General features: G+C 42.2%; 1 protein-coding gene across 2 annotated transcripts; it reads right to left on the bottom strand.

Moving 5' to 3' along the window:
- Positions 1-1,295: 1,295 nt before the first annotated feature.
- ttc7b (tetratricopeptide repeat domain 7B) lies at positions 1,296-27,646 on the bottom strand. 2 transcript variants are annotated; one of them, XM_071905781.2, is made up of 21 exons: positions 27,485-27,646; positions 23,603-23,757; positions 22,977-23,052; positions 22,630-22,722; positions 20,899-21,065; positions 19,956-20,077; positions 17,038-17,116; positions 16,188-16,363; positions 15,862-15,925; positions 15,106-15,243; positions 14,477-14,665; positions 14,127-14,244; positions 13,749-13,806; positions 13,013-13,085; positions 12,485-12,645; positions 12,229-12,345; positions 11,892-11,989; positions 5,120-5,260; positions 4,128-4,330; positions 3,667-3,740; positions 1,296-3,424 (listed from the first exon to the last, which is right to left on the bottom strand). In XM_071905781.2, exons 1-21 carry the CDS (start codon positions 27,603-27,605, stop codon positions 3,277-3,279), a joined length of 2,571 nt encoding a protein of 856 aa, XP_071761882.1. In that variant the 5' UTR covers positions 27,606-27,646; the 3' UTR covers positions 1,296-3,276. The 2 variants fall into 2 exon arrangements, with proteins under 2 accessions (XP_071761882.1, XP_078145724.1); XM_078289598.1 differs by lacking the exons at positions 19,956-20,077; positions 20,899-21,065; positions 22,630-22,722; ... (1 more) ...; positions 23,603-23,757; positions 27,485-27,646 and adding an exon at positions 19,819-19,851.
- Between the last annotated feature and the right edge of the window lie 172 nt (positions 27,647-27,818).

Here is a 27,818-nt window from a genome sequence, read left to right as displayed (position 1 = left end):
AGTCATTATTATTATTATGAATGCCTTTTCCTCTTGAAACTCGGATGCTACTGGGTGCTGTCCTTTCTCCAAACCAGAACCATGACCGCACTTTTATTTTGGTACATTCCTTTGATTTTTAAGTGCAACAGTAGAATAAGCTTCAATGCCTCGATCATCACATTATGTCATGCAAGACTTCACATTCCTCCTGATGGACTGACTTCCTGTTTCAGTTAGCACCACTTCCTGTGCCCTCTCCTCTCTGTCAGCTCAGCTTACATAAAGAGCCTTTTTGAGTATTAAACTTGAATTGTAATCACCGACAATAGGGATTACGGGCGTCCGGTGGGATGCCAGGTCTCAGGGGAAATCAGCCGATGAGGCTTCGGGGGACAAGACCCTCTAAAATTCAACAAGCTTTAGTGAATGATGCACATGGATTAGGGATTTGTGTCTAAAGGTTTTCTTTGACCTCAGAGGGAGGAGAGTTGAGAGATAAGAGGCAGAATTTAAGAAGGCAACTTTATTTTCAAACTGCCTGGATTTGAATGGCATCACAGGCACTACCGACAATATAATCATATCATTTGGGCAAATAAGGAGAATCCACAGTCTCAGATGGGGGGATGGGATGCACTTTTCTATTGCTACTCCACATGTATTTTTGCATAATAATCGTGCCCAGTGCAGATTTAAATTTGACCATATTAGTCAGAAAAATAAAAAAAATGACATAGTTTCCTCTATAATGTTGTTCTTGTCGGGGTGGAAAAGCCTCTGAAACAGCATTTAGAATATGGGACACTAAAACACATTGAATCCCAGGATAACAATAATAATACTAACAATAATAATAAATTAATTAAAAAAATTAATTCAAAAGGGTTTTCCACAGACAAGCAGTGTAGATTTGTGTTGAGGTCGTGACCTCTCAGAGGAACTGTTACTGATACCAGAGAATCCACCAGGGAACTTTGCATGTGTGACCCATAGTGGGGGGGCTGTGTGTGTGTGTGTGTGTGTGTGTGTCCCGCGGCTTCCTGACACTCCGGGACAAAGCCTGTCAGTGTAGTGATAGGCGCGCTAATCCTCTGATGACACACACACACACAGACAACTGTAACATATACCTAATGATGGCACACAGACACAACACACACTTCACAGTAACACACCTATCCATGACACACACACCCCCACTGGGCCCAAGGTCATAGCCAGGGGAAACACCACACACACACACACACTCCATCTTTAATATAAATTATATAAGTATAAGTTTTCAACACATCAAATAAAACCAAAGGCATGTCACTTATTTCAACCTCTTTTATTATCTTCATCATCATTATCATCATCATCCTAATTTCAGTCGCTCGGTTACAGCACAAAGGACACGCCCACTGAGCCGATATCGACCAATAGAATCAGCCCGTCCTCTCACTCCTCTGACAGCATCTCGGTAACGTCATTCTCCAGAAAATAGAATTATAATTTACTTTTTTCTAAAATAATAACAATAATGATACACGTGAAACAATCAAATATACAATAATAATCCTCTGTATTTATAACCAAGTCATGTTGGGGAAAAAAAACTATATTCATCTGGTTGAACATGAATGTGACAGGACACATGACAAAACAGTCACTGTGGTTGCATTTACACGACAGAAAATCAGATTTTTTTAAAAACTATATAAGCAGATGTGAAAAAGTCTCCATCTTTGTTGCTCAGCCACATTGCTGTGGTGTTTCTGCACTGCACTTCCCAGAGATCACCTGTCAATCAAACAGTGTGGGCGGGACTGTGGCGTCTTTTTCCTACTTTAACGATTCCTGTGGGGGAAATCGGGTAAACTAAGATGATCTACATTAAGGAAATCTGTTTAAAATGAAGTAAAGATTCCATTTAGAAAAAAACAAAGACTATAAAAGAAGAAAATAATTCTCTCACATGATGAAAGTGCTTTCATTTACTCAAAATCCCCCCCAAAAATGCAATATTAGCCATTCCCTAGACACTAGCAGTTGGGAAATGGGATCTTCTGTGCCTGTGTAAATGCAGCCTGTGTTTTGGCATTGAGACTGTACAGATGGTTTGATTCCTCAGTGATCTGTTGATCATGTCTGTCGGTGCTCCGGCGGATTCTCAGAGATCCGTCCATCGCTTACAGTAACTACAACTATGGTCCTCTCTATATAGACAGCAACAAGTGTGTGTGTATGTGTGTGTGTGTGTTGTGCTTGAGTGAGAATGAGAGAAAGTGTGTGTGCATTGGCCACTTTGAGGTGGAATGAAGGGAGATGATCGGAAATGTTTGGCTTTTAGAGGAAAATGTAGAGAACCGTCTACTTGCCCATTTTCCCTCTGCCAAATTTGCAAGAATTACGCTCTGTGTGTGCGTGTTTGAGAGAGAGAAATATTAAGAAATATTAAGAAAAAGATGTGTGTGAATATTTCCAGGACTAGATAACAGGTAAACAAAATGTAAACTCTTTTGAATGGTAATAATGACAGAGTAGGAACTCTAATTTCATAAACATCTTTCAACAAGACAAAATAACATACCACAAACATACAGTATATGTAGACACACACACTCACACACACGGTATATACAAATCACATACAAGCGCATACAAATATGCACAGGAAAAATGTTAGCGCACACACACACACACACACAGAGACATGGGTGTACATGCACAGAGAGAAACAGGCACACACGTAAAGTGCATACAAATACACACAAGTAACATGTCAATACGCAGGCACACACACACACACACACGTATCCAAATATACACGGGCAAAAAAAACCCAAACAAAAACACACTCACACACACAGAGCAGAATGGTAGCGTTGACAGGCATGCCGAGGGTTAATCTCCATGACGACCACTGGTTCATCAGCTGCAGTGTCATCATGAGGTCACGGCCACAGCAAGGCATTGTGGGAGGACTGGGAGGGGAGCAGCGGTGTTGGTATGGCAACAGTCCCATTGCAAAAGGGCCGTGTGTATGCAGTGCTTATATGTATTATTTGCATTGTGTATAGTGTTTTGTGTGTGTGTGTGTTTCTGAGGGTGTGGCAGTAAAAGTGTGTAAGTGTGTGTGTGTATAAGTAGCATGCAGGTGTACTGTGTGTGTATGTGTGTGTCCCATACAGTGACGGGGTGTGTGTAGTTTGCAGGTACATCATTTGTGCCACTCTCTGTTTTAGAGTGTTTTGCGTGTAATAGTAGGTGTGTGTGTGTGTGTGTGTGTGTGTGTGTGTGTGTGTGTGCGTCTCATAGTGCTCTGGGTATGATGGTGAATGGCAGAACGGGGCTGCTGGCCTCCAGCTCCAAAGCGGTGAGGAAACACTCGGTGGCGGCGGCAGCGTTGCCCTGAGCCTGCAACACCTCACCTAGACTGTTCCATACATCATGAGCCGTACTGAGGAGAGGAGGAGGAGGAGAGGAGGAGGGGAGAGGAGAGGAGAGGAGAGGAGGAGGAGGAGAGGAGGAGGGGAGAGGAGAGGAGAGGAGGAGGAGGAGAGGGGAGAATGGGTAGAAGAAGAGAAATCTGTTGTAGTGAGTGCGACAAAAAACAACAATCTGATACATTACACTGGCAGATATAGTCTATAAACACACACACACACACACACACACACACACACACACACACACACACACCTGTTGACCTGCACAGCATCCCTCAGGACTTTTTCTGACAGGCTGTAGCGCTGCAGCTGGTGGAGAATCAGACCCTGGAGAGAGTAGAGAGGTAGAGAGAGAGAGAGAGAGAGAGAGAGAGAGAGAGAGAGAGAGAGAGAGAGAGAGAGAGAGAGAGAGAGAGAAGACACAGTTGACAGGTTAATTGTGTCTTTGTATTTTGTTGAGAGAGACAGAGGAAGGTTAAAGAGAGAAAGAGTGAGGGACACATCATCCACTCTCTTCCAACAGGTCTAAGACTGTCCCTAAGGACTATGGGTAATTACTGTAGGATAGAAAGACACACACACACACACACACACTCTGGGAGGCTATGGACATTGCAGGAGGATAGGAGAAGATTGGTCGAGCTCTCAAGAGACCAACCACAAGGACAGAGCAGGGCAGTGAGAGGGCAGTGAGTGTGTGTGTGTGTGATTTACCAGTCTCTGCATGGTCTTGACGTGCGTGGGGCTGATGGACAGGGCCTCTTCATACCAGCGTTTGGCCTCGTCTATGTTGCCCCTCAGCTCGGCTATCTGCCCCCTCATGTACAACACGTTGTGGGATGTGGGGAAGAGGTTGGCCGCCTCCTGGGTGCAGGCTGTGGCCTCGGCCGGCTTCGACATGCCGATGTACACCTCAGCTAGAGAGGGAGAGGGAGAGAGAGAGGGAGAGGGAGAGAGAGAGAGAGAGAGAGAGAGAGAGAGAGGAAGATGAAAACAACTGCAGTCCCATCAGAGTTTAGGTCTGCCTGACTGGGCTGATTTCTTACTGGAAAATATTTTTAAGACCTATGATTTAATATGATTTACGACACTCTCAATACTTTTTCCAGGACCTGCAGACACTCAACAGAACAGATCCTATTAACGGAGAGAATAACATAATGAAAAGAGTGCAAAAAGAGAAAGGCACAGAGACAGAGACAAAGGAGGGAAAGCTTAACTTAATTTTTCAAGGGTTTCACCTTCAAATGGCTTCAAGAAGAAACTCATTTTCAATATAACGGTCAGTGTCATGCATGCTGTGTATTCTTGTGATGAAGAGAGAATGACACAAACAGAGAATGAGACAGCGAAAAGACTTTGACCCGTCTGCCTGCCTGTCTCTCTGTGATTGGATGATTATATTAGCTGTGTCGCCGGGCAGGAAATGACCAGTTCTCACAGGAAGCAGCCACAGAGATAAACAGGGGCGCAAGCAACCTCTATATGTGTGTGTGTGTGTGAGAGAAAGAGAGTGAGACTGAGTAAGTGTGTGTGGATGTGACGCAGAGATAAGAAAAAAAAAAACGGGGGTGCGACTTCAGCAGGATGTTGGTTTTCACGTAGCTGCGGTCGGCGGCGGGTGGCACTGACTGGCAGACATCTGATTTTTAATTAAAGACGACTCATTCATTCATTCATTCGTGTGTGTGCGTGCGTGTGTGTACCTGCGTGCAGCCAGATCTGAGCCAGCGTCATCCAGGGGTGCAGCGGTCCGTGTTTGGGGGCGCTGCTCTGCAGGGAGGAGGCCACTTCGGACAGCGCCTGCTCCACGCGGCTGGCTGCTATAGATGTAGCATGGACCGAGCCTGGAGAGAGAGAGTGTTAAACAGTTATACACAGTCTCTGACGGCGGTGTTTGCTACAGCAGGAGAGGGCCGAGAGTCTGCAGGTTTTCACGCATCGGTAAATGAGCTGCTGTAGTGTGGACTGGAATGAAAACCTGCGGACTCTCGGGCCTCCGCCGCACACGGTTGTCGATTCCTGAACTACAGCCTATAAACAGACAGCGCCAATCCACACGTAGCAACACACAACAGTATGGCCGTGGATTTACCACACTCAAACAAATCCATTCCTGCATCATAAACACTGCACTCCACTCATTAGCAACAGACTCCATGTTGTATATGCTGTAAACTGACATACTGTTTTCTTTATGCTCTCATATCCTTCTACAGTGTTACATATTGCATAAATCTTGACATTTTTGTTTCATTTTTCCACTTATTTTCCATTACATATACTTCACATTTTTGGTATATTGTTGTATAATACATATTTTTCATTCATATTTCATTCTATTACTGTTTGCTGCAATTTCTCCACAGTGATCATTAACGTTTCATCTCATCTTATCTTACACTGCTAGGCCTACAGCGGTTAACAGAAAAGTTTGATGAAGCACATTTCCTGGCTTATTGGAGCGGCCATCTTGAAATCTTGTACGTATGTGACACCCTGAGAAACACATTTCTTAAACAGATGGGGTAACTTGCACTTTATAACTAAATCTAAACAAAATGAGAGTTGCAGGTAGCTGAAAAAGGTCTATTAGGTCTATTAATAATTAAAAAAAAAAGTTTTTCTGTCCTTTCCTCAAAGACTTCTCTTATTATTCTGGTCTCCCATGGCTTAGTCTAAACCCCCCAAATACTCTCTCCCCTATCAATACACTCTCCATGTGTGAGAGATAAGTGAGATAAAGATGAACAGAGGAGATATGAGAGAGAGAGAGAGAGAGAGAGAGAGAGGGAGAGAGAGAGAGAGAGAGAGAGAGAGAGAGAGAGAGAGGCTGCTGTTAAGTGGATTTAGGAAAATGAACAAAAGGACAATGTCTCTCTCTCTCACACACAATTAAAAGTTGGCTAGTGTGGTTGAAGGGCACTTTGTAAGGAGTTGTGTATTAGGAGCCAGCATGCAGCAGCCCAGCCTAGTACAGCACATTCAAAAAAGTTATGTTGAAATAGCAGTTTAGGGAACATGTGTTGTTCCCTAAACTAAACTCCTTCAGATGTGTTGAAAAATGACATTTGTTAAGGTTTCATTTGATAGCATTTCCTATAGAGTGGAGCTCTCCTCCCTGTCTGCCAGCTTACTGACTAGTCTAAGACTATTCACTGTTCATTTGAGGCCTTCCATCAGTCTCTCCCTTTATCTTGCTCCAACTCCCCCCCCGCCTTCCATTTCCCTTTCCCCTACTGCAATCTGCTTTACACACACACACACACACACACACACACACACACACACACACAAAAAGAACTAGTTATCTCCTCATACAGATAGTAAGATGCATGGGACTGACAGTGAGAGAGAAAAGAGTGTGTCAGCACAGCTAATCAGTCGGTCTGTGATTCAGTCAGTCAGTAAGTCAGTAAGCAAGTCTGTCAACCAGCTGGACAAACTGTATATTTTCATATGGATTGATTTCACTCGTGCCATATTGTGCTCCCAATATGCAACAGAAGTCAATCCATCACCTGCATATGACTATAAACCCTCAAAAACACCCTGCCAGAGAAGAGATTCTTTGTTGTGATTGGAGAACAAGTTTTCACCAAGTGACATTTACAAGTTTGCTGACAGATGGCTGAGTACGCCTCCAGTGGTGACTCGTCTCTAAAATGTTTACATTTTGCAACAGCAGCGCATGCACTGAAGTTGCTCACTAAGTTAAAGGAATACACTGACTTATCAGATGATGAAAGCTAGGATGTACATCCAGTATGTGCAGTGTGCTTAAGTGTTAACAAGGACAGCAATGAAGCAATTCAATCTCTAAAACTGATATAAATCTACTCACCACAAAACAGTCATTTGATCAACGGGGCATCTCATTGATAATTCACCTCTATACTATTTCTCCCTCACCTTAGGTGTAATAAATGCCCCTGTAAAGATTTTCATGATGACTCATTAGATATTTGGTTCTGTTTTCATTTCCTACATTGCATTCTTCTAAACTATATGAAACAATTTGAAAGTGCTACGTGTAGCATTTTTAAACATCAATAGATCATTGTCAAATTAATTGTGATACCTTGGAATAATTACTGTTAACAAATGAGTCAATGGTTGAGACGATTAGTAGTGCTAGTGTTTCTCAAAATTAAGACTACATTTCCCATAAACCCTGCTGCTTCCTGTTGCAAAGAGGATGTTTCTTGTCTGGTCAACGTTTTTCTTTTCTTTACTGAAGAGGATAAACATGTTAGAAGTGATTTTTCCATCGGCCTTTCACTCCTTCCACCATCTGCAAGAAACTCTGAGTGAAAGCTTCACTTGTGTTTGCACTGGAGGAACAGCACCCTCTTCCTGTTTTGTGCCGTAAAGCAATCTCCCTTTGTGCTGTAAAGCAATCCAGCGGATTTCGCACAAAATCCAACCCAGTGGCACACAATGTAAAATGCAGAGTAGACTGACGATGGTCTGCACTGTTCACAGTAATTATACTACTGTCTCAAAATTAATGTGGAAATGATTTTTTTGATGTTAAAAAGCTACACTTCGCACTTTTAATTACTTGGGAACAATCATTTTCCAACAGTATCCTGCACTGTGGCATCATTTGTTGAGCTTTAATTAACACAAGAGGGCTTCAGTGTCCCCCAGAGGACACTTCCAGAATAATTTCATGCCTCTTTAATGAGATAATGTGTAACCTATATATATATAAACTTTGTTTTTTGGTGAGGAGTGCCTCTAAGTTGATGTATTCCTTTAAACTGTATGCTACCAAGAAGGGACGCAAAATTGCTCCTGAAAAGTGGCTGCAGACGGCAGCTATGACATCAAGTTAAAGCAGAGGATATATGTACATATTGTTTTCATACACATATACTACATATATCTGAGCCTAAAGAGGAAGGGCAGGATCAACCAGGGGACTATAGATGGAAAAAAACGATAGATGGAAGGAAGGAGGGATGGAGGTTAGACGGCTACTTACAAACAGAAAACATGGAGGATAAACCAAGAGTGTTAGCGTCCTGAAGGAGGCCTTGAAAAACGGAGGGATGGGAAAAAACAGAAAGACATGATTGTTAATGAATAAAAGAGAGGAAGAGAGAAAGAGAGAGAGAAAGAGGAGAGAGTTAAGAGAAAACATCTAAATCATTGTGGCAGAAAAGGAATGCTTGGCTCCTGAAAATAAGGGAGATCGTAAAGCACAATAAGGTTTTTTTTATTCTTCACTGTAGCCTATCAGGCCACAGTAAAACAAAGGAGTTGCTTCCACTTGAGCCTTTTCACGCCCCAAAATCTATTAAGCTGAATGCCTTCCAGGAGGGATGCAAAATGGCATCCACAACACAGTCACAGATGGGAGCTGTGAGTGACTTCGACTGAATTTGTTCATATTTGGATTATAGGACTGAATTATATCACTGGCAATGTCATCGATGAACATCATTATTCACTTAGGGACGTGAAAGCAGCTCATCGTATTCTCTGCTTTATAGTTTATAAGACGCATAGCTTGCATCTTACAAAGTGACCAGCCAACTGTCTAACTCAACAAAACTAAAGATCCAATATAGAGCTTTTGCAGACCTAGATTCAATTTTATATATTTTATATATAATATTCAAATTTAATCTTGAAATTAACCACGATGAGGAGTAAACAGCATTTATTTTGCATTTCAACATAGTGAGCTATAAACTGGAAAAACCGGAATCATTCACATCTCACACAGCTTTGTTTATGCTCTCACCACGCATACAAACACGCATAAAGACTCTTCGCTCATTTTCGAAATGCTAGGAGACACGATAACCATTATCTAAATAACACCCAAATACTGTGATCTTTACTAATGTCCCTTTGATGGACACATGCTCACAGTGTTAAATGATCTGACTCTGCAGCCTTTCAGGAACGTGTCCAGGAAGGTTGTTAGGTAACGTTATAGTTGCAACAAATTTTTTGCTCTGGGCGGCTGAGAAAAATGATGTACTGGATCTTTACAAAATGTATCCAACTGAGAGCAAAATGAGATGGAATGAACTGTGATTTTCTTGCAGCTAGATGATTTACTAAAACAACTAACTCTTATTATTCACCAGTACAAGCATGAATACTGGACATTAATGGGAGAAATGGCAATAAGGAAACGCAAAATAAGAGAGAAACCTGGCAATAACACGAGTGTTGGCTGGTATGAAAAAGCCTCATGCAAAAAAAAAAGGTGACAAAAGGAAAGAAAAAAAGTGGGGGGAAAAGTGGAGGGAGAGATTTGAGGAGAGAGAGACGCAGCGACCAGTGAATATCATTTTTCTGTGCATTCGGAGCAAATTAAATTATTCATTTCTACTTCTCTATTGTCTCAACTGTGAGTGTGTGTCACTGTGCGAGCGGGGGATCCCGGGTACCAAAGTGCCTTTGAGCAAGTCACAAAACCCCAAGCAGCTGTAGGATTCCCTTCAGGCACAACTGCAGTCTGATCTCACACTCATGCATCCATTTTACACATAAACATGCATGCATTAAAAGGGCTCTATGATCCACTGTAGGTGTCAGCACATACTATACTCCTTAAGGGTTAGTCGGTTTAGTCTTCCTAGACTCGTTGGCCATGCTAGTGAGGTCTACACAACCAATCAGCTTCAAGATTCACCTCGTCCTCCATCCTAGTGAGGTCAAACACACAAAACAAGCTCTGTGACTGGTCATTAAGGAAATGCACCAGGTTTTTGGAAGATTGGCCTGTTGGTTAACTTTTTTGTTAAGTAATGAGAACATAGACACCAAAATCATCCAAGTGTTAGCATGGAGCACTGGAGCCAATGATCTACCGGGGACACATGGATGATTTTGGTATCTATGTGTTCATCACTTAACGGGTAAGTTGACCAACGAGCCAATTTCCCAAAAACTCAGGGTAATCCTTTAAGTCACTCTCCACACCATGCTACAGGCCGGCTGGATGTGGAGGCAGATTACAATTGGTGGACAGCTGGCGGAGAGTGACGTGGTCGCAAAACGACTGACTCCTGGTCTTGGAGGGAGGAGGGACAGAAGAGGGAGGAAGAGGAGGAGGAGGAGGAGGAGGGGGGAAGACGGAGGGCGGTTTAGGGGGAGGGAGAGGAGGGGGGAGGAGGGGGAAGACAGGGGAGGAAGGGGAGGAGAGGGGGGAGGAGAAGGAGGAGAAGGTGGAGGAGGAGAAGGTGGAGGAGCTGGCGGGGGAGTTGGGGGAGACCGGTTCAGAACCAGAGTGAGAGGAGGAGGAACCTGAGACTAAAACAAGAAAAAGGAAATAAAACAGAAAGGAGTGAAATTAATGACAGAGTAAAGAAAGTGACTGGTTCTCAACCTGGACACAATGTTTCTAAAATGCCTTCATAGTGGAAGGTTTATCATTTCTGTGACAATTGCAATGGCAACTGATAATGTAATAACTACTGGATAATGGGTCCACTGGTAAATTCCACCAGGCAGCACATAATTCAAGAAAATTCAAGAATAAAAGGTGAACCAGTCATAAAAGTTGAAATGTTATTGATATAAGAGCTGCTTGATGGATCAGATGTATGCCGAATTTACTGGTAAAGCCTAACAAATCAGAAAAATATCTTAAGTCATGTTCGGTGAGGTGGGTATGTTTGCTGATAAACAAGACAACATCAAATTTCCAGATTTAGGCGTGGAGTTTGACTTGACCTGCAAGTAGCGCATCTCAGGACTGAGAACCAGGCAGAGAACCATTCATCTAAATCACTGAATAACGTTGAACAAAATGACCATAGAGACTCAAACAAAATCATTTTGCCATAACAATATAGAAAAAAAAAAAAAAATCTGTAGTTATCAAGAGGGGTTGGATGAAAATAAAATTTAAAAAAAATAAAAAAACCTCTCCCTCTCGTTGCCCCGCAAAAATCACCCTCTATGATAGAAAACTGCAATGACAGTAGCTTCCCTCATGCAAAGAAGACAGTGGGATCGCTATTGGGTGAGAGAGTGCATGTGTGTGTTTACTGATGTGCTTACTGAAGTCTTGAGCACTATTTGAATTGGATTGGTTTTACTGGAGAAGGTCCTGTAATGTAATTTTTATATGCCATGTGTTTAATTCCATTCATACGGGATAAAGGATCTTCCCTCAAATTATTCCTCTTAGCCTGGATGAGAAAAGTCATGATCTACACTTACACTTATTTATGTCAGCCACCAAAAATGTAACGGATGTTTACGCTATGGACATAATTAGTTTGAACTAGGCTGCCATTAATAGATGACCTCTGTTTTTTTTTTTTTAACTTTCTGGAATTAAAAGTGAAAATTACGTACGTGGCAGATTCAGGACAGATTAAAATTATGGATGCTGTTGGTAATAATTACAATTTAAGGACCTTCCCAAGTGAAACTAATCCACTTTGAATAGGGCTTTAGGGTCACAGAGGAAAAGTTTATGTGTGTGTGTGTGTGTGAGCCTACCGGTCTCAGGGTCGCTGAAGTCAGGCAGCGTCATGGCGTTGAGTTGTCGTCTGTCTGCTACGGCTCTGTCCAACAGACTGCTGCCACGTCCCGAGTCACTGTAACACACACACACACACACACACAGAAACATGCCTGAGTCTCGCCCTGCTTGACTTGCTAAGCAATCATGTTATCTAAAAAGGCAAGAGAAGAAAGTGATTATTTCCAGTAAAATTTCCAGTTTACGGTTCATTAAGGCCAACAGAACCTTATGAACTCATCAGTAAAGGAACCAAACCTATATCGATCTGTGCACGTGTTGTGTGTGTGTGCGTGCGTGTGTGTGTGTGTGTACCTGGGGTTGGTAAGGTTGTAAAAGCTCTTCCAGATCTGCAGCATGTGTTTACAGGTGAGTAGAGCCTCCTCTGGTCCTCTACACAGCGTCTCCAACTTCACCTTGGTATATAGCAGACTGACACACACACACACACACACACAGAAGGTATGTTGAAGGTCAATCCTGGTTCTCTGACTCCAACAAGGCAATCTCTATAATACTGAGAGCGGTGTGGTAGTGTTTCTGTGTGTGTGTGTGTGTGTGTCTCTCTTACTTGAAGTTCTCAGGATACTCGGACAGGGCCATCTCTATAATATTGAGAGCGTCATGGTAGTGTTTCTGAGCAGACAGCAGCAGCGCCAACAGATGGAGGGAATGGACATCGTCTCCTTGAAGCTGCAACGCCTGACGCACGTAGCCCAGCGCCTCGGGGATCTACACACACACACACACACACACACACACACGGAGCAAAGTCAAACCACTTTCATTGCCACGCACAACATTATTCTTTCCAAGGCAAGAGAAAAGTGGAGATCAGGGTTCCCACTGTGGCCCTGATATCCATGACTTTCAATATCCATGTCCAAAAAAAGGGCTTCCTTCCTGGTTTGTTAATGTTGTTTTTCTTAAGGAGTGAACAGTCTGGCTTCCACTACAACCGAGCTGAAAGTCGCCATCTAATCCAATCAAAACTCCATGATTTTCCAGGAATTCCATGACCAGCGGGAACCCTACAGAAAGAGTTCATGTGATGCATTCATAGTGTTTTAACCCTGGTAATACTATATATACACGTTACCTGTCTGGACACAGCCAGCTGCAGAGCGAGGTAGAACGCTGCTAGATGGTCAGTGGGAGACAGACTCTGAGCTCTGCAGAGAGAAAGAGAGAGATTTTTATACGATCAGACGCGCTGAATAAAAGATGAAATAAGATTAGATTAAACTTTAACGATCCCTGTGGGGAAATTGGGTCATTGCAGCAGCAAAATAGTAATGGGCAGCAAAGACGGCAAAGACAAATAGAACATGTATAAGAATAGAGCAAACGAGAGGGTATTTCAACATAACACAACTGACAATTACAACACCAGAACGTGTTAAGTAGAGTGTATGAATGAAAAGTATGAGAAGATGTATGGACTAAAGCCTTATGAGGGTGTGCAAAATAACATCAGTGGAGTTATTATTATTGTCTGTTCTCAGTACCACCATCATTCTCATAACATATTTGTGGATGGAGGGAACATATGTACAGAAATACAGGCATGTCCTAAGAAATGTTCTCATATGCAGAGAATACACAGAAAAATGTACAGATCAAAATGAATGAGAAAAGCAACACAGGGTGGTTCAAGCGATCCAGGCCAAAATACAATAGACTGGTAGAGCAGTTGTAACCTAAAAGTCAGTCCTCATTTTGTTTGCGCAGCCTACACAGTAGCCTGAAAAAGCTGTTTGTGTTGTGAAAAATAATTTAGAGGGACGTGTGGGTGTAAAAAGGGAGAAGAGAGAGCAGGATGGCTCGGCACCAACCTCTGGAAGGCTCCCAAAGCTTTCCTCTGGTACTCCTCCTGTGTGCCTCGCAATGATGCTGAAGAAGGGATGAGAAACAGAGAAAGACAGAGAAAAAAGAGAGAGCAATCAGGTATATGATGAGGTACAATGATACAGTGAAAGAGGCACAACAGTCATTTAAGAGACCATATTTATATACACAAGAAAAAACATTCTATTAATGTATTCATTTGCTAAAGTAAGGAACAACACAATGTCCTTACTTTCAAGGATTATCTTCCAGTCTTCTGTGCTTGTGATGGAAAGTTGGATGCACAAGAACACACACACACACACACGCAAACACACGTGTACGCACACACACACACACACACACACACACACACACAGACTTACCATCGGTAGCCTTGAGGCTGAAGACCAGGCCTATAGCCAGGTAACCTTTGGCTCTGAACTCTGCTGCTTTCTCCCCCATGTCCACCACCATCTTCGCAAAACACTCCCCCTCATCCAACTGGGTCGATGGGGAGAGAGAGGTAAAAAGAGAGAGGAGGGGAGAGGAGGGAGAGGCAGAGAAAGGTGAAGGGAGGGATGGGGGTTGTGGGTAGAAAAAGATATTAGGAAACAAAGTTATTGCGTTATCAAAGAAGATGAAAGTTGTCTACCAGCCTCACCAAAGACCTTTGTCCTTGTTCTAGGGATAGTTCCCTGTATTTTGGGCTTAGCATTTGTTTGGTGGTGCTTACCCAGTGCAGGGGTCCGATGCACAGTTTGACAGCCAGCAGTGGGATGGTGGGGTCGTCGGGCTTCAGGCGGATACACTCCTTGAGAACCTTGACGGCCCGAGCCGATTTCCCAGCCGCCATCAGCGACAGGGCGAGCTGGTACCACAAGTGGAACTCCTCAAAGGCAAACTTCATGGCTCTCTCCAAACACTGCAGACAATGGAAAATAGTGTCATCACGTTGCATTTAAGAGTTTTAAGACCTTTTTAGTCCCAGTTAGATTGAAATATTAGACCAATTTTGCCACTGAAATGACTGTGAAAATGAATATGAAAAATTGTAGTCCTATCAGAATATAGGTGTGTGTGACTGGGCTGATTTTCCACTGGAAAAACAGTGCACCAAGAAACATTTCTAAGACCTCTAAAAGTGAAGATTTAAAGGCTGCATTTAACAGTATTCAAGGACTTTTGAGGCCTTGAATTTAAATAAACAAATTCAAAAGATTTTAATACTTTTTCAGGATCTGCAGAGAGCCAGATTGACAAATAAATATGTAAATACATAGTCAGAATCAATATCTGACGGTCATACACCAGAGGCAGACTGTGTGTGTGTGTGTGTGGGTCTGAGTTGTGTTCACTAATGACCTCAGACAGCATCTCGTACTGGCCTCTCCTGCCCAGAGCTATGGTCAGTAGGTCGTACACCACAGAGGCCGACTGCAGGCTGATGATGCGATCGTTGTTGTGTTCAGGGATCCTGCTCAGCACAGCGTCACGGTTAGCCTGGAACACACAGACAAAGATAAAGACACAGAAAAAACTTTGACTTTATTAAAAGGTACTATGTGCAGGACTGTCTTATTAAAGTAATGAATATTTCCATATCAACAAAAGTCCAGTATGCTGATAAAAAGCAGCTCACAGGGTTAATATAACGTAACGTTGATAGCTGCTAACACTTTATTTGAACCTATTTAGTGACAGTCTGTTTCGTTTCAAATGTTTCTTTGGCTTTGCTCTTGATTCGCAGTTCACAAACAAACAATTTCATGTCACAGACCCCAAAATAGACCCACATTAGGCCATTAATTCCCTTTTTGATAAGATTTTGTCCCAGGGACCCGTATGGGAAGACATTTGTTGTTGATTTAGTACTTAATTGTAACTGTCTACACTGTATGGGTGAGGAGATAATAGTGGAGACAGTGAAACCTAGGAATACAATAGTCATTCTTATACATCCTCTAACTGGGATAATTTCTAGTGAATCAAATTATAGCGAAATTAAACTATTCCTCATTTTACTGGGGACCCCCTGGAACGCCCTCAAGGACCCCTGAAGGTCTCCAGACCCCAGTTTAAGAACCACTGCTTTAAAATGGTTTTCACTGTGTGTCTTACCATGGACTCACTGATGAGGAGCAACAGCAAAGCTTCCTCTGTATTCTCCTGAGGACAAAACAGACTGACAGAGAGAGAGAGAGAGAGAGAGAGAGAAATCGAGAGAGACAAAAAGATGGAGATGGAGAAGGATGGGAGAGAAGAGAAAAGAGAAAGAAGGAGAGAGGTGAAAGTGCGAGGAAAGAGAAAAGAGGAAAGAGAGAAACACAGGTAAAAAAAAAGTACATTGGCAACTGATAGTTCAATTTGTAGCTTCTTTGGAGCCATGTTAGCCATTTCCCTGTGTATTCCCAGTTTGGCACCAACACACACACGTCAACACATACTTCTCTCCGGAGTAGACTCGTGGGCGTCGGCTTAGGTTGTAGTTCTTGCTGAGGGTGTGTCCTTGCCGTGTGGGATCGTCCAATGGGGACACGGTGGGCGGGTCTTCCAGAGGAGACCAGTAACTCTGTTCACACATCCCTCTGAGCAAGATCTCTGCTAGCTGCCTGGCTATGGTCTACACACACACACACACACATAGACACAGACACACACACAGTTGGCACAGTTACTTTGACTCCAACATAGCATTCTGTTCACATAATGTTTTAATTCCTTTCAGTTACTTGCGGCTTACTTTGCCTCCGATATATACAGACTATTCTGGGATTCACGATTCAATACAACCACGATACGATGTAATTGGACAACAAAGCATGACTGTGCAGAATTATGTTTATTTCTCAGCCACTAATCTTTCTATCAATGGCATTGTCTTGCTAGAATGTAAACACCAATTTAAAAATGTCATTACAAAGTGTAAATAGTATAATTTGGATGGAGAGCTTGTGAAATTATGATGGGCAAGACATCTGATTTGTGATTACTACAGCAGAATAAAATGGAGCTAATAACACCATTCATTTTTCTGCCCCACGATATGTATTGTCATATTTTTGTATTGTAATATATTGAATTTTGATATATTGTCCAATCCTTATAAACTATTTATACCAGTATACAGAATGTACTCTGGATTCTTTTGTTACCATCCAAAATTTTAAAACATATGAGTCTCTGTAATGTAAATGATTACAGCTTTGTTGCAGTTACTGTACTCCCGTTCCATGTAATCTGTTACTCCCCCACCCTGCATATGCAGACAGCCGCCCACCCCCACCCGTCCCTCACCATGCGTAGGTTCTGGGTGGTTCTGGTCTCGACGGCCCGGAGAATCTCCCGGAATCGGCCCACACCTCGTGTCAGGTTACTATGGCAACCGCAGGCAGGAAACAGCAAGGAGAGGACACTGTCAGAGACTGGAGTGTGTGTGTGTGTGTGTGTGAGAATGTGTGAACACAAGATGTCTCATCAAGGATAGATCTAGTCCTGCAGTGAACACGCGTATGCATACACACACACACACACACACACACACACACAAACAACTAAGCTGCTGGATGTGTGAGTGAGTGCATGTGTGTGTCTGTATGCATGTGTGTTTATGTATATATGCACACATCTCCAGTACATACAGAGACACACACACACACACACACACACACACCAAGCTGTCCTTAGTTTCTGGCTGTGTGTCAACAGTAGATGTCAACAGTAGATGTCATATGCTCAGCTGAAGTGTTGTTTCAACGCACCAAAACCTTGTCAGCTTTCTCACACTCCTACTCAATAAAATTAACAGATTAACTAATATGCAGTCTTCCCACTGTGGCCCTGATGTAAAATTCCATGACGTTTCATAACTAAGTCGGAGCGCTTCCATGACCTAAAAATTCAATTCCTCCTTGGTTTGTTCATGTTGTTTTTCTAAAGGGGTGAACAATCTTGTTTCCACTACAGTTGGGCTGAAAACCACCATCTAATGCAATAAATGTGTGAAACAAGTTGGAAAATACATTACGGTATATTCCTGTAAAGTGACCCATTTGTAAAATTCCCTGATATTCCCTGACTTCACCAGAGAATATATCAAATTCTGACTTTCCCTGCATGGAATACACCTCTCTAAACTCCATGATATTCCAGAAATTTCACGGCTAGTGGGAACGCTGTATCTAACTAACAGACATGACTCACTCTTACAGAATGTCTAGTTGTCCATGTAAGGATTTCTGCCTTACATGGGGGAACAGATGCTTTATATACCTAAGCCTTGATCTATATGCTGCTTAAAGCAAAACACCCACTCTGGTAAAAAAAAAAAAGCTCTTTGTTCAACTTAAGAGTGTGAAAAGAAGATTGATCGCGGTTTCACCTCTGTGTCCAGAATGTGGTGTGCTACATGATCCTAATGCTTTTGAGATGATGCTCAGCTAGGTTGTTCCACCCACTAAACGCACACAGTGTGCTAAACTATGCCAGCACCGTACCAACCCAAGCAAATCCTGGAGACAGAGGTGAAGCCGCTACCAATGTGCTACCATCTTTCTGTTGTCACATAAGATGATCAAAGAGCTTATTTTCCAAAAAAGTCTGTGTATTACTTTAAAAGAATGAGGGATCAAAACTAAAACTGGTAATTGGCAAAGTAAACTACATCCCAAACATTATCATTCAGATGTCGCAGGAATGTGATGTTTTAGTAGCTGAAATGTTTATACTATTGACTAAATATGTGAATATAGATATTTAAAGCTGCACTAGGCAATTTTGCATGTTGATGGTGCAAAATGGCAGCAAGACGTAACTTTTTTTGAGGACGTCAGTAACCAGAAATGATGTAAAGCTGATGTCAGTAAACTAAATGTGTTCTTCTTAGTGACTGGTGGGGGAAGAGGAAGTGAAGAGATTCCGCCATCGTTGGTGAGTCCAGCTTTCTCTGCATGCTGTGCTCACTCACTGTGTGTGTAGGAGGAGTTTGTACTTGGCTCTTAAGTTTTAATTCATTACTTCCTGATTTCCCTCTAGTGACCATAGCAGCACCATTTCATTTGGACAACATAGGTGAATCTAGGGCGTGTCAATTAATGGGATGAGACGCTCTTCTCTGCTGCGGCCCCACTTTCAATATTATAATATTGACTTATATGGATACTGTCTCTAACATTGCTTTGTCATCACTGGCTGGTCAGCCCCAGGATTATCCCTCCTGGCCAAGGGACATATTTAGGATTACAGCGGGTCATGCGGGGCTAATCAGCTACACCTCGTCTGTAAGAAGGTATTTGGCCTCACCAGTCTCTACAAGACTGCTCTGTTATGTCTGTGACTGCTGTATTTCTGTTTACAATGTTTAACTACTCTGACGCACCCGGTCTGCAGGGAGATTTCTTGGCTTTAATTGTCTCAGGCAGCGCTACAGAACTAAACCAAGCGCCTAAAGAGGTATTGTGGCTTTTTAGGTCTTAGCCAGCACTACTCTACCACGCCTACTATCTACTACCACAGCGCTAGTCTAGGTCCACTCTGGTACGTACTCTCTGTCCTCCCACATGCAGAACCTTGGGGAGCAGGGTTAGTTGCAAAAGGAAGAGTGACAGTGTTAAAGGTCATCAAACAGGCAAAGTATGTTTTCTAAATGACCTATGGATCTACTCACAAGATTCTAGGTCTATATAATCCACCATTCATACAGTCTGCATGTGAAAATAAGCAATAAAAATATCTTAAAAAGCATCTAGAGTATTGAAAAGAAAAATAATAGCAGAAAAGTTTATATCTGTTGGAGTTGAGTTTATATCTTGAAAATATGAATAAGTAGGGAGATGACCAAGTTTGTGCAGAAGAAGAATATGTTATGAAAGAGCAGATGTATGAAGAACATAAATATGTTGCTTCGAAAGCACAGGTTCCCCCACAACCGCTGTCTATTCCATCCTTTAACCTCCCTTATTCTCTGCCTCCTCCTTTCACTCCCAACCACTAGAATGGATTCATAGCAAAAACAATGTTTTAAATTGAAAGACTAGTACTGGGAAAAAGCCACAAAAAACTGAAGATTCAACCGACCACCTCTGACATGGACTTCATGCATCTCTCCAGTCTCTCCCACTCCTCTTCCCCTTTCTGACCCCTCCCTACATCCAACTCTCTCTTCTCTCGCCCAGCATCCATTCATCACCCTCTCTCTCTGTCTCCGTCTCGCTCACCCGTTTTTGAAGTGGATGACATGGGCTCTCTGCAGGCCCGTCTCCAGGAAGTAGCCCAGTTCCTGGTCCTGGGCCGCCGGGCCGGGCTTCGGACTGCGGTTCTGAATCCCTGCTGACAACGCCTGCGGAAACACACAGATAAACACGGAGTGGAGAGAGGAAAAGACGTGGTTATGAAGAAAGGGGAAAAAGGTTAGCAAAAACATTTAATAATTCACTCTCTATATATTTTTTACCAGAGACAACAGATTATTTTCTTAAGATGGGAAAGCAGTCTTTTACTTCACGGTTTCTTCGAGCCTAAAAAGGGTCTCCAAATTATTCGAAAGAAATTCCAATCCAAAAATACTGTTTTGTATGTTGCCACATGCTTCCCACGTCCCTGCAATAGGCAGGGTAAATAAATCACTGTAGGATGTTTAGGTTAGTACAAGGATTCCCAAACTTTTCATGTCAAGGACCCCCAAGTAGAGACAGTTCAGACCAAAGACCTCAATTTGATAAAATGTCTGTCTATTGAATGTGAGGAGATAACAGTAAGGAACATGAAACCTCTACTCAGAATAGTCATACAATATGTCATACAATCTTTCTAGTGAATTCTGACTTGTAGAGAATGAAGAAATAGTGAAATAAAACAAATTATCATTTTGCTGGGGGCCCCTGTTTGGTGACAAATGGGCTAGCAGACCCAAACTAGCTAGATTTTTCTAGATTAACCCACAAATAACTGGTAAAATCAGTTTTGGGAATGGCTCCCTGGTAAAAGTGTTTGAACACCACTGAGTTAGTTATTGAAGGGTGCAGTAGAGAGCAGCTGTGGACATCAATCTGGATCTGGTCCATCATTAATTGAAGAAGAAGGCTAAAAATAATTGCGATACCTCACACAAACACACACACACACACACACACACACATACATATACACATGCACACACACCTTCTCGACTTCCTGCAGGTAGAGCAGAGCGATGTCTCCAGACTTCTCATAGCAGGTGATGATTTCCTGGTCCCGCTCTCCTGCGCTCCTATTGGACAACGACGGAGAGCCTGCATTCTTGTTGGACAGAGACGGCGAGGCGGCCGGGACCTTCTCTAGACACAGTCCTGGGGGTGGAGGGGAGAGAGAGAGAGAGAGAGAGAGAGAGAGAGAGAGGAGGCAGACAGGGGGGAATGGGCAGGAGGAGAAACAGACATCAAGATTAGCTACGATGGTTGATATCCAGTTTCCCCACTGGGATGATTAAGTTTCATCTTCTCTTATCACCTCTCTCTCATTGCTGTGAAAATCAGTAGCCGGTTTTCTAGCCGGCTAGTCATCTGGCCCACTAGGTTCATTCAAAACATATTCAATAATTTAGAATCAATGTATTCATAACTTATCAATAATAAAAGGAGAGGCCATGGTCACAGGCCAAGCAAATCGTATTCTGTTACATAAACAAATTATAGGAGAATTGAACTACAGCAGAATAGGAAAATAGTAATTAAATATACACTGTTAAGGGGCAAACAGAGATGCATGCTCTGTGTGTGTGTGTGTGTTTGTACTGTAAACACCATGGTCACGAACAGATAGCTGAAACCATGTCTCACATCTTAAATGGTTGCCATGTATACAGGGGGCTTTACATATGTAGGCACGACAGAATAGTGGATTTGATATCAAAAGATATCACATCTATTTTCAGGTCTTCTATAATGCTTTTTAAGCATTCTACTGTGAAGTCGAGCATGTTCAGTCTGTGTAGTGAGGATTCAGAAGTGTTCTCTAATATTACAGCTAACACCCCAGATGTTGTTGTTGTCAATGAAGATCTTAGAGAGGGGTTCGTTCTAGAGGTTGGATGTACTTTTGACTACAGCCTAGAGGAAGCCTTTCTAACCAAGTTGCTGAAATATCAACAGCTGGAGCAGACCATTTCACAGCTAGGCTACAAGTGTAAACTTTTAGTTTTCATATTTGGCAGCCTGGGTCATGTGCACAAGCTAGTTGTGAGGGGCCTTCTGATGGCTGGTCTCCCTAAGAGAAGGGCCAAGCAGTTAGCGAGGTGTTGTTCAGTATCTGCTATCATTGGTAGCCGCTCAATATGGAGGAGGCGTTGCTTTTTATACCCATGAAGTGGATCCTGTCTGCTGTCCTTCGACCTGCCACTGTTTTCATCCTGTGTGTATGCAACAATGTGGCTGTCAATTAGGCACTTATGTAACTGACTGACTCAATATCTGACTGCATTAATAGTGTTTATGTCCTTTGTATGCTTGTATTTATGTGGACATAAATAAATCTTTCATCTGTGTATGCTTATGACAGGTCATCCCCACTGTTGCTGATCAACAGTGGCCCTATACTGCCACAAGGTGGAGAGAAACAGTACTGCAGAGATGCAGGCAGATTTATTGTCAGGTGAGGTGAGCGGACGACTGGGTGTATCTATAGGTGTGTGTGTGTGAATGTGTGTATGTGTGCAGGCTCCAGCTTAAAATTTTAACCAAGGGTCCATTTGCATGTACATTAGAGAAGTTTAGGGCTCCACAAATTTAAAATTATTCACCATCTGGAGCCCTGAATATACTTTTAGTAGCATATGCCTCTGCTGTGATTGACATCTTATAGGCAGATGTGTGTGTGTGCATGTATGTGTGTGTGTGTGTGTGTGTGTGTGTATACCTTTAGTAGCGTATGCCTCTGCTATCATTGACAGCCTATAGACAGGGGCTCCCACCAGCTGCAAGTCGTCCAGATTCACCCTGCTGTAGTGACCTGTTAATATATCAAGTACACATCATCAATCAATAAATCCATCAATACATTAGCTTTTAAACATATAGGGATTACCATTCACAATACTTTTCAGAAAAATAAAATACAACAATGAAAAACATAACCAAATTTTAAAAACAGACCACAAAGCATTGGTGCTTTGAAGTGTTCACACTAAAATATTACTGTTATTGACAGTATAAATGGAAGCTATTAAAATGAGAATATAACCAAACAAAAGCAGTGTGTGGTACCTAAGGCGTCTCTGTACTCTCCCTCCACATAGCAGAGTTTAGCCATCAGCAGACTGGCCTCCTGGAGGTAGTCGGCCTGGGGGACAGAGAGGAGGACCAGAGAATCATTTCACCTCACGTTGTTACATGTCATTATAACGGAGAAGACGCTGCTCGCTCACATAGCTACAAAGTCTCCAAAGAAAACTCTTGCGCTGGGTTTCCCTCCAAGTGTGCAAGAATGATGTATTGAATTAGAAAAGCTCGCGTAAAGCATACATTTTTATTTTTTTTTAAGATTTATTTTTAGGCATTTTTTATGCTTTATTGACAGAGATAGTGTGAGAGAGAGACAGGAAGGTATGGGAGAGAGAGAGGGGAGGACATGCAGCAAATGACCGCGGGCCGGATTCGAAAAAGGGGCACTGCGGGAAGGACTGAGCCTTATATGGTACGTGCTCTACTCGGTGAGCCACCGGGGCGCCACAAAGCATACATTTTTGGCATGATCAGCTCCAAAAGGTGGTTTTAGATGTTCCATACAAAGTTGGTAAGTAACTAAGTAAGGAAGAACATCAGTAATTAACTAAGTAACCAAGTAGGTAAGAAACTAACTAACTAAGTAACTAGCATCCATCCATGGTTACCTTTAGGTTTCCCCTGTCCAGGGCAGCGGTGAGGTGTTTCCTGACCTCCACCAGTTTAGGCCGTGGTCCCCTGGGACTGGCTCCCTGTTTGATGGGATTCTCCTTCAGATACGTCTGGAGCTTACACTCCCCCAACAGCAGCTCCCCTAGGTCATCTAGACACACACACACACACACACACACACACACACACACATTTAGAATATTTATTTATGTCCACATAAATACAAGGTACAAAGGACATAAACACTATTAATGCAATCAGATATTGGGTCAGTCAGTTACAAGAGTGCCTGATTGGCAGCCACATTGTTGCATACAAACAAGATGAAAACAGTGGCAGGTCGAGGGATAACAGACAGAATCCACTTCAAGGGTATAAAAAGCAACGCCTTCTCCATATTGAGCGGCTACAAATGATAGCACGTTAAGAGCAATAATGGCCCTAAGCCCAGTGGGCCTCAACTCTCCTCTTTCTACTACTCTGATAGGCTTATCTGTAGCAGCGGCTGCCTGGAAAAGATAGAATACAAAATCAAGTATCAGAAAGGACTTTGTATGAGTAACAAAAGCCAAGTGATATGTGACTGTTTGTTTTGAGGAATCTGCTGGTGGTGAGCCTGTCTAACAGGGCTGCAGCAAATAAATCTATGTATTAGGGATGGGACAATATATCGAATTTCAATACATCACAATACAAAAATGTGACAATACGTATCGTGCGGCAGAAAAATGAATCCCGATATCAGCTCCATTTTATTCTGCTGTAGTAATCACAAATGAGACGCTTGACCATCACAATTTCACAAGCTCTCCATCTAAATTATATTATTTGTACTATGTAATGACATTTTTAAATTGTTGTTTACATTCTAGTAAGCCGATGCAATCGCTAGAAAGATTTGTGGCTCAGAAATAAACATAATTCTCCACAGTCAGACTTTGTTGTCACTGAACTTTTATTTATTACATTGTATCATGGTTGTATTGAATCGTGAACCCCATATCGCGTATCGAATCGTATCGTGATAAAAGCATATCGTCCCATCCCTACTATGTATGGGAAAGACAATGCTATGCATACAAACATACCAGCCAGGATTAGTTATAGCCATACCACCAAGCCCCTAAATCTTGTGTGTGCATGTGTGTGTGTGTGTAGGGATTCGAATGGTGAACTGACCAGTAATCCTGTTACTAAACTCTTTAAACTGATCCTGGTGACTGACCTGTAGGGCCCATGTGCACTCACATGGGCCAAATGAGTACAATCATACTGTTTCATAACGGAAACTTTCAGAGGTGGACTGCAATATTTAATTCATCCAGAATTTACAATAGCAGGTCATTTTGGTTTTGGTTCCATAATCACCCTTGCTTTAGTCCCAGTTACAGTTTGAGTGGTGTTTGGAGTGAAAAAAAAAAGCTTTTTTCTTTGGATACTTTTATCATAACAAAAACACTGATTCTAAAAAATGGGAGAAGGAATCAGGCTTAGAGGTTTCTGAGGAAGACTGGTTAAATATGTGTATTGTGCAGACCACTTCCACCAATTCAGGGTACTGGAGGGAGTTTTGTTGGAGGAACCTGATGCAATATGTTATTACCCCTAAATTAAAACAGCTGCAGACAGGTATTCTGAAGCAAGGTCTTTGCAGGAGGAAATGTGGAAAACAGCAGACAGATTTGCCCCGTTGTCCAGCCGTATTGGCAGGAAGAAATAACATCGGAGCTGAAATTGATTGTTATTTTCCTACAATTATCTGGGCAATGTTCCAGATCATCTTCTGGTTCAAAACACATACCTTCTTAAGATTTTTTTAGCAGCTAGTAAGAAAGCTATATCACATAAGCGTTAAGTCAAGTGCTAAGACTATGTAATGCCAAATTTGTAGAATATTGGGGAAAGTGGATCTTGTATGTGTACTCATGAGCTATGTATGACTCATTTTATAACCTTAATGTTTAATAATTTAATCTGTATACCATGATTGTAACAGCCCTGGTAACCACTGTTATTGTGTTGCTTTTCTAAATAAAAACAAAGTATAAAAAATAAAAAATAAAAATCCATTTATTCTAAACATTTGGACTACACTTGTTTGGATTTTAGAAGGACTTTTAGCTAAATTATGTTCTTATAATTAATAATAATCACATTTTTTCTGCAGTGGTGGTATTTTCTGGCTGTGGTGGCACACCACTGCTGATAGAATACAGAGGAAACATTGGACTGTACTGACCACAGATACGAACAAGCCTTTCTCACCAAGACAAGATGAACTTGGACATAATGTCACAACTGTTAGAAATCATTCCACTGCAAGTCCACAGGCATCTGATGCTGTTTGTTATATTTGGTAAGCAAGGGCAGGAGTTTTTAAACCTTCTCTCAAGGGATCCTTTGGAACAATTTGACTATGAAGCTAGAAGACAACAGTATTTTCTTCACTCTACTATAAGTTACATGTATGGAGACGTTTGGCAGGCTACAGCTATCAATGTTTTACCTTTTGTATCTCAGAATAATCTTTCAGCAACTGCCATTGGGGTCCTGACCCTGACAATAAATAACTGCATTACACTGCCACATGGGTATCTTAGTAGGAAAACAATAGGATTTGGATAGAAATTATAATCACCATACAGGTCTTTATGGTAATGTGAAAGTGCATACAACACCATCAGCAGTTTTTCCTTGGGTGCCTAGAAAAATTTAGAAAATGGAATATCTGTTTATGATGGGGATGGCCACAATTAATCTATGTATGCAAAAAATGTATGAGAATAAGTGAATTTGAATGGCATGGCAAGGTGGGATGAGGTGCTGCTTAAATGCAGACTGCTCTCAAATGTGTCTTGCATGTCATGCAGCTCCATTTCATATCAAAAACGGTATCACATTCACAGTACACGTCAAAAAGTAAAACCCCTACCAAGGTGAAGGCAACATGATGATGATGACAACTTCACATGTACAGACCAGATTCAGATCAACATTAGGACTTTCACCATTGGCAGTAGTGCTAATAGGCTAGTTGCTAAGTTAAAATTCCGCCTTGGAAATGACTATTCATTATTACTTTATTATCATTATTATTTTAGTATTCAGCATCACGATGACTTGTTTGACAGCTAGCATGTAGCGTTGCCACAGCTAAAATAGGCAAGCTACCACTACCTAGCCGTAGCCCCCATTCTCCTATGGGGAGAATGTCACGCCAAACTCCACTCAGAAATCAACTTTAAACATGCCTCGTTTATCGTTTATGATTCACCAAGGAGCGCTTTATTTCAGTATAATCTCAACTTTTAAAATTGATTCACAATCGCCATCGCCCTCTATGGTGAATTTTAGTGGAAATGGGAATCAGGCGAACCAAATCTAAAATATGACATTTTGTTGAAAAAAGTGCTGCTTGGTGTGCTTGATGTATGCCGAATTGAATACTGACGGCATGTTCTAAGAAATGTGTACGTTTACCGATAAGCAAGGCAACATTTTATTGACAGATTTTTGAATGGAGTTTGGTGTGCCGTTCTCTCTACATGAACAGAAGGGCTAGGGGCGACATGGCTCTTGGGAACTGTCAGATAATAACAGGAACTAACTGCTAGGAAGTGAGTCCATAATGTCTCAGCAATCAGAGTATCTCACTGCATACAAAGTAAACAACCCAAAAGAGTCTACAACCATTGTGAAATAGGTCAATTCTCTTTATTGACCTCTGCTAGCTAAATGGCTTTGGGGAGAACATTGGGATGGGAATCTCTCAACCTTGGCTTGCCGCGGTCAGGAAGCACCGAGGATTCAGACCGGGGAGAAGGCCTCGTAGCATTGAATGAACGAACAGCAGGGAAAACCGGGCGTAATTGTCTTACCGTTTGATATTAGTTTGGCCGAGAGCTGTCGTACTAACTCCGGTATCTTGTCCCATTGCGCCTCTGAGCGGCAACGCTCTATCTCAGTCTCCAGTCGTGAGCCAGACTTCCTCGCTGTCATTTTCGGCACTCGGTCGACTGGACCAAAACACGACAAGCTGATCCCACTCACAGATACGAGTGTCAAGCCCGCGCGTATAAAATATATGTCTTCCGGTCAAAACTTTCAAAATAAAACTCTTATTGACAATCATGGCGTGCAACGTTTATTGAGTAATAGCGATGCTTTTATTTTGAAGGCAAAATATATTCACTTCTGGTCTAAGTCTGGCTA

The sequence above is a fragment of the Centroberyx gerrardi genome, chromosome 17 (genome assembly GCF_048128805.1).
Source record: "Centroberyx gerrardi isolate f3 chromosome 17, fCenGer3.hap1.cur.20231027, whole genome shotgun sequence".
Taxonomy (NCBI): Eukaryota; Metazoa; Chordata; class Actinopteri; order Beryciformes; family Berycidae; genus Centroberyx; species Centroberyx gerrardi.
Note: the sequence above shows the minus strand (reverse complement) of the source record. Positions and strands in the feature narration are given on the sequence as shown.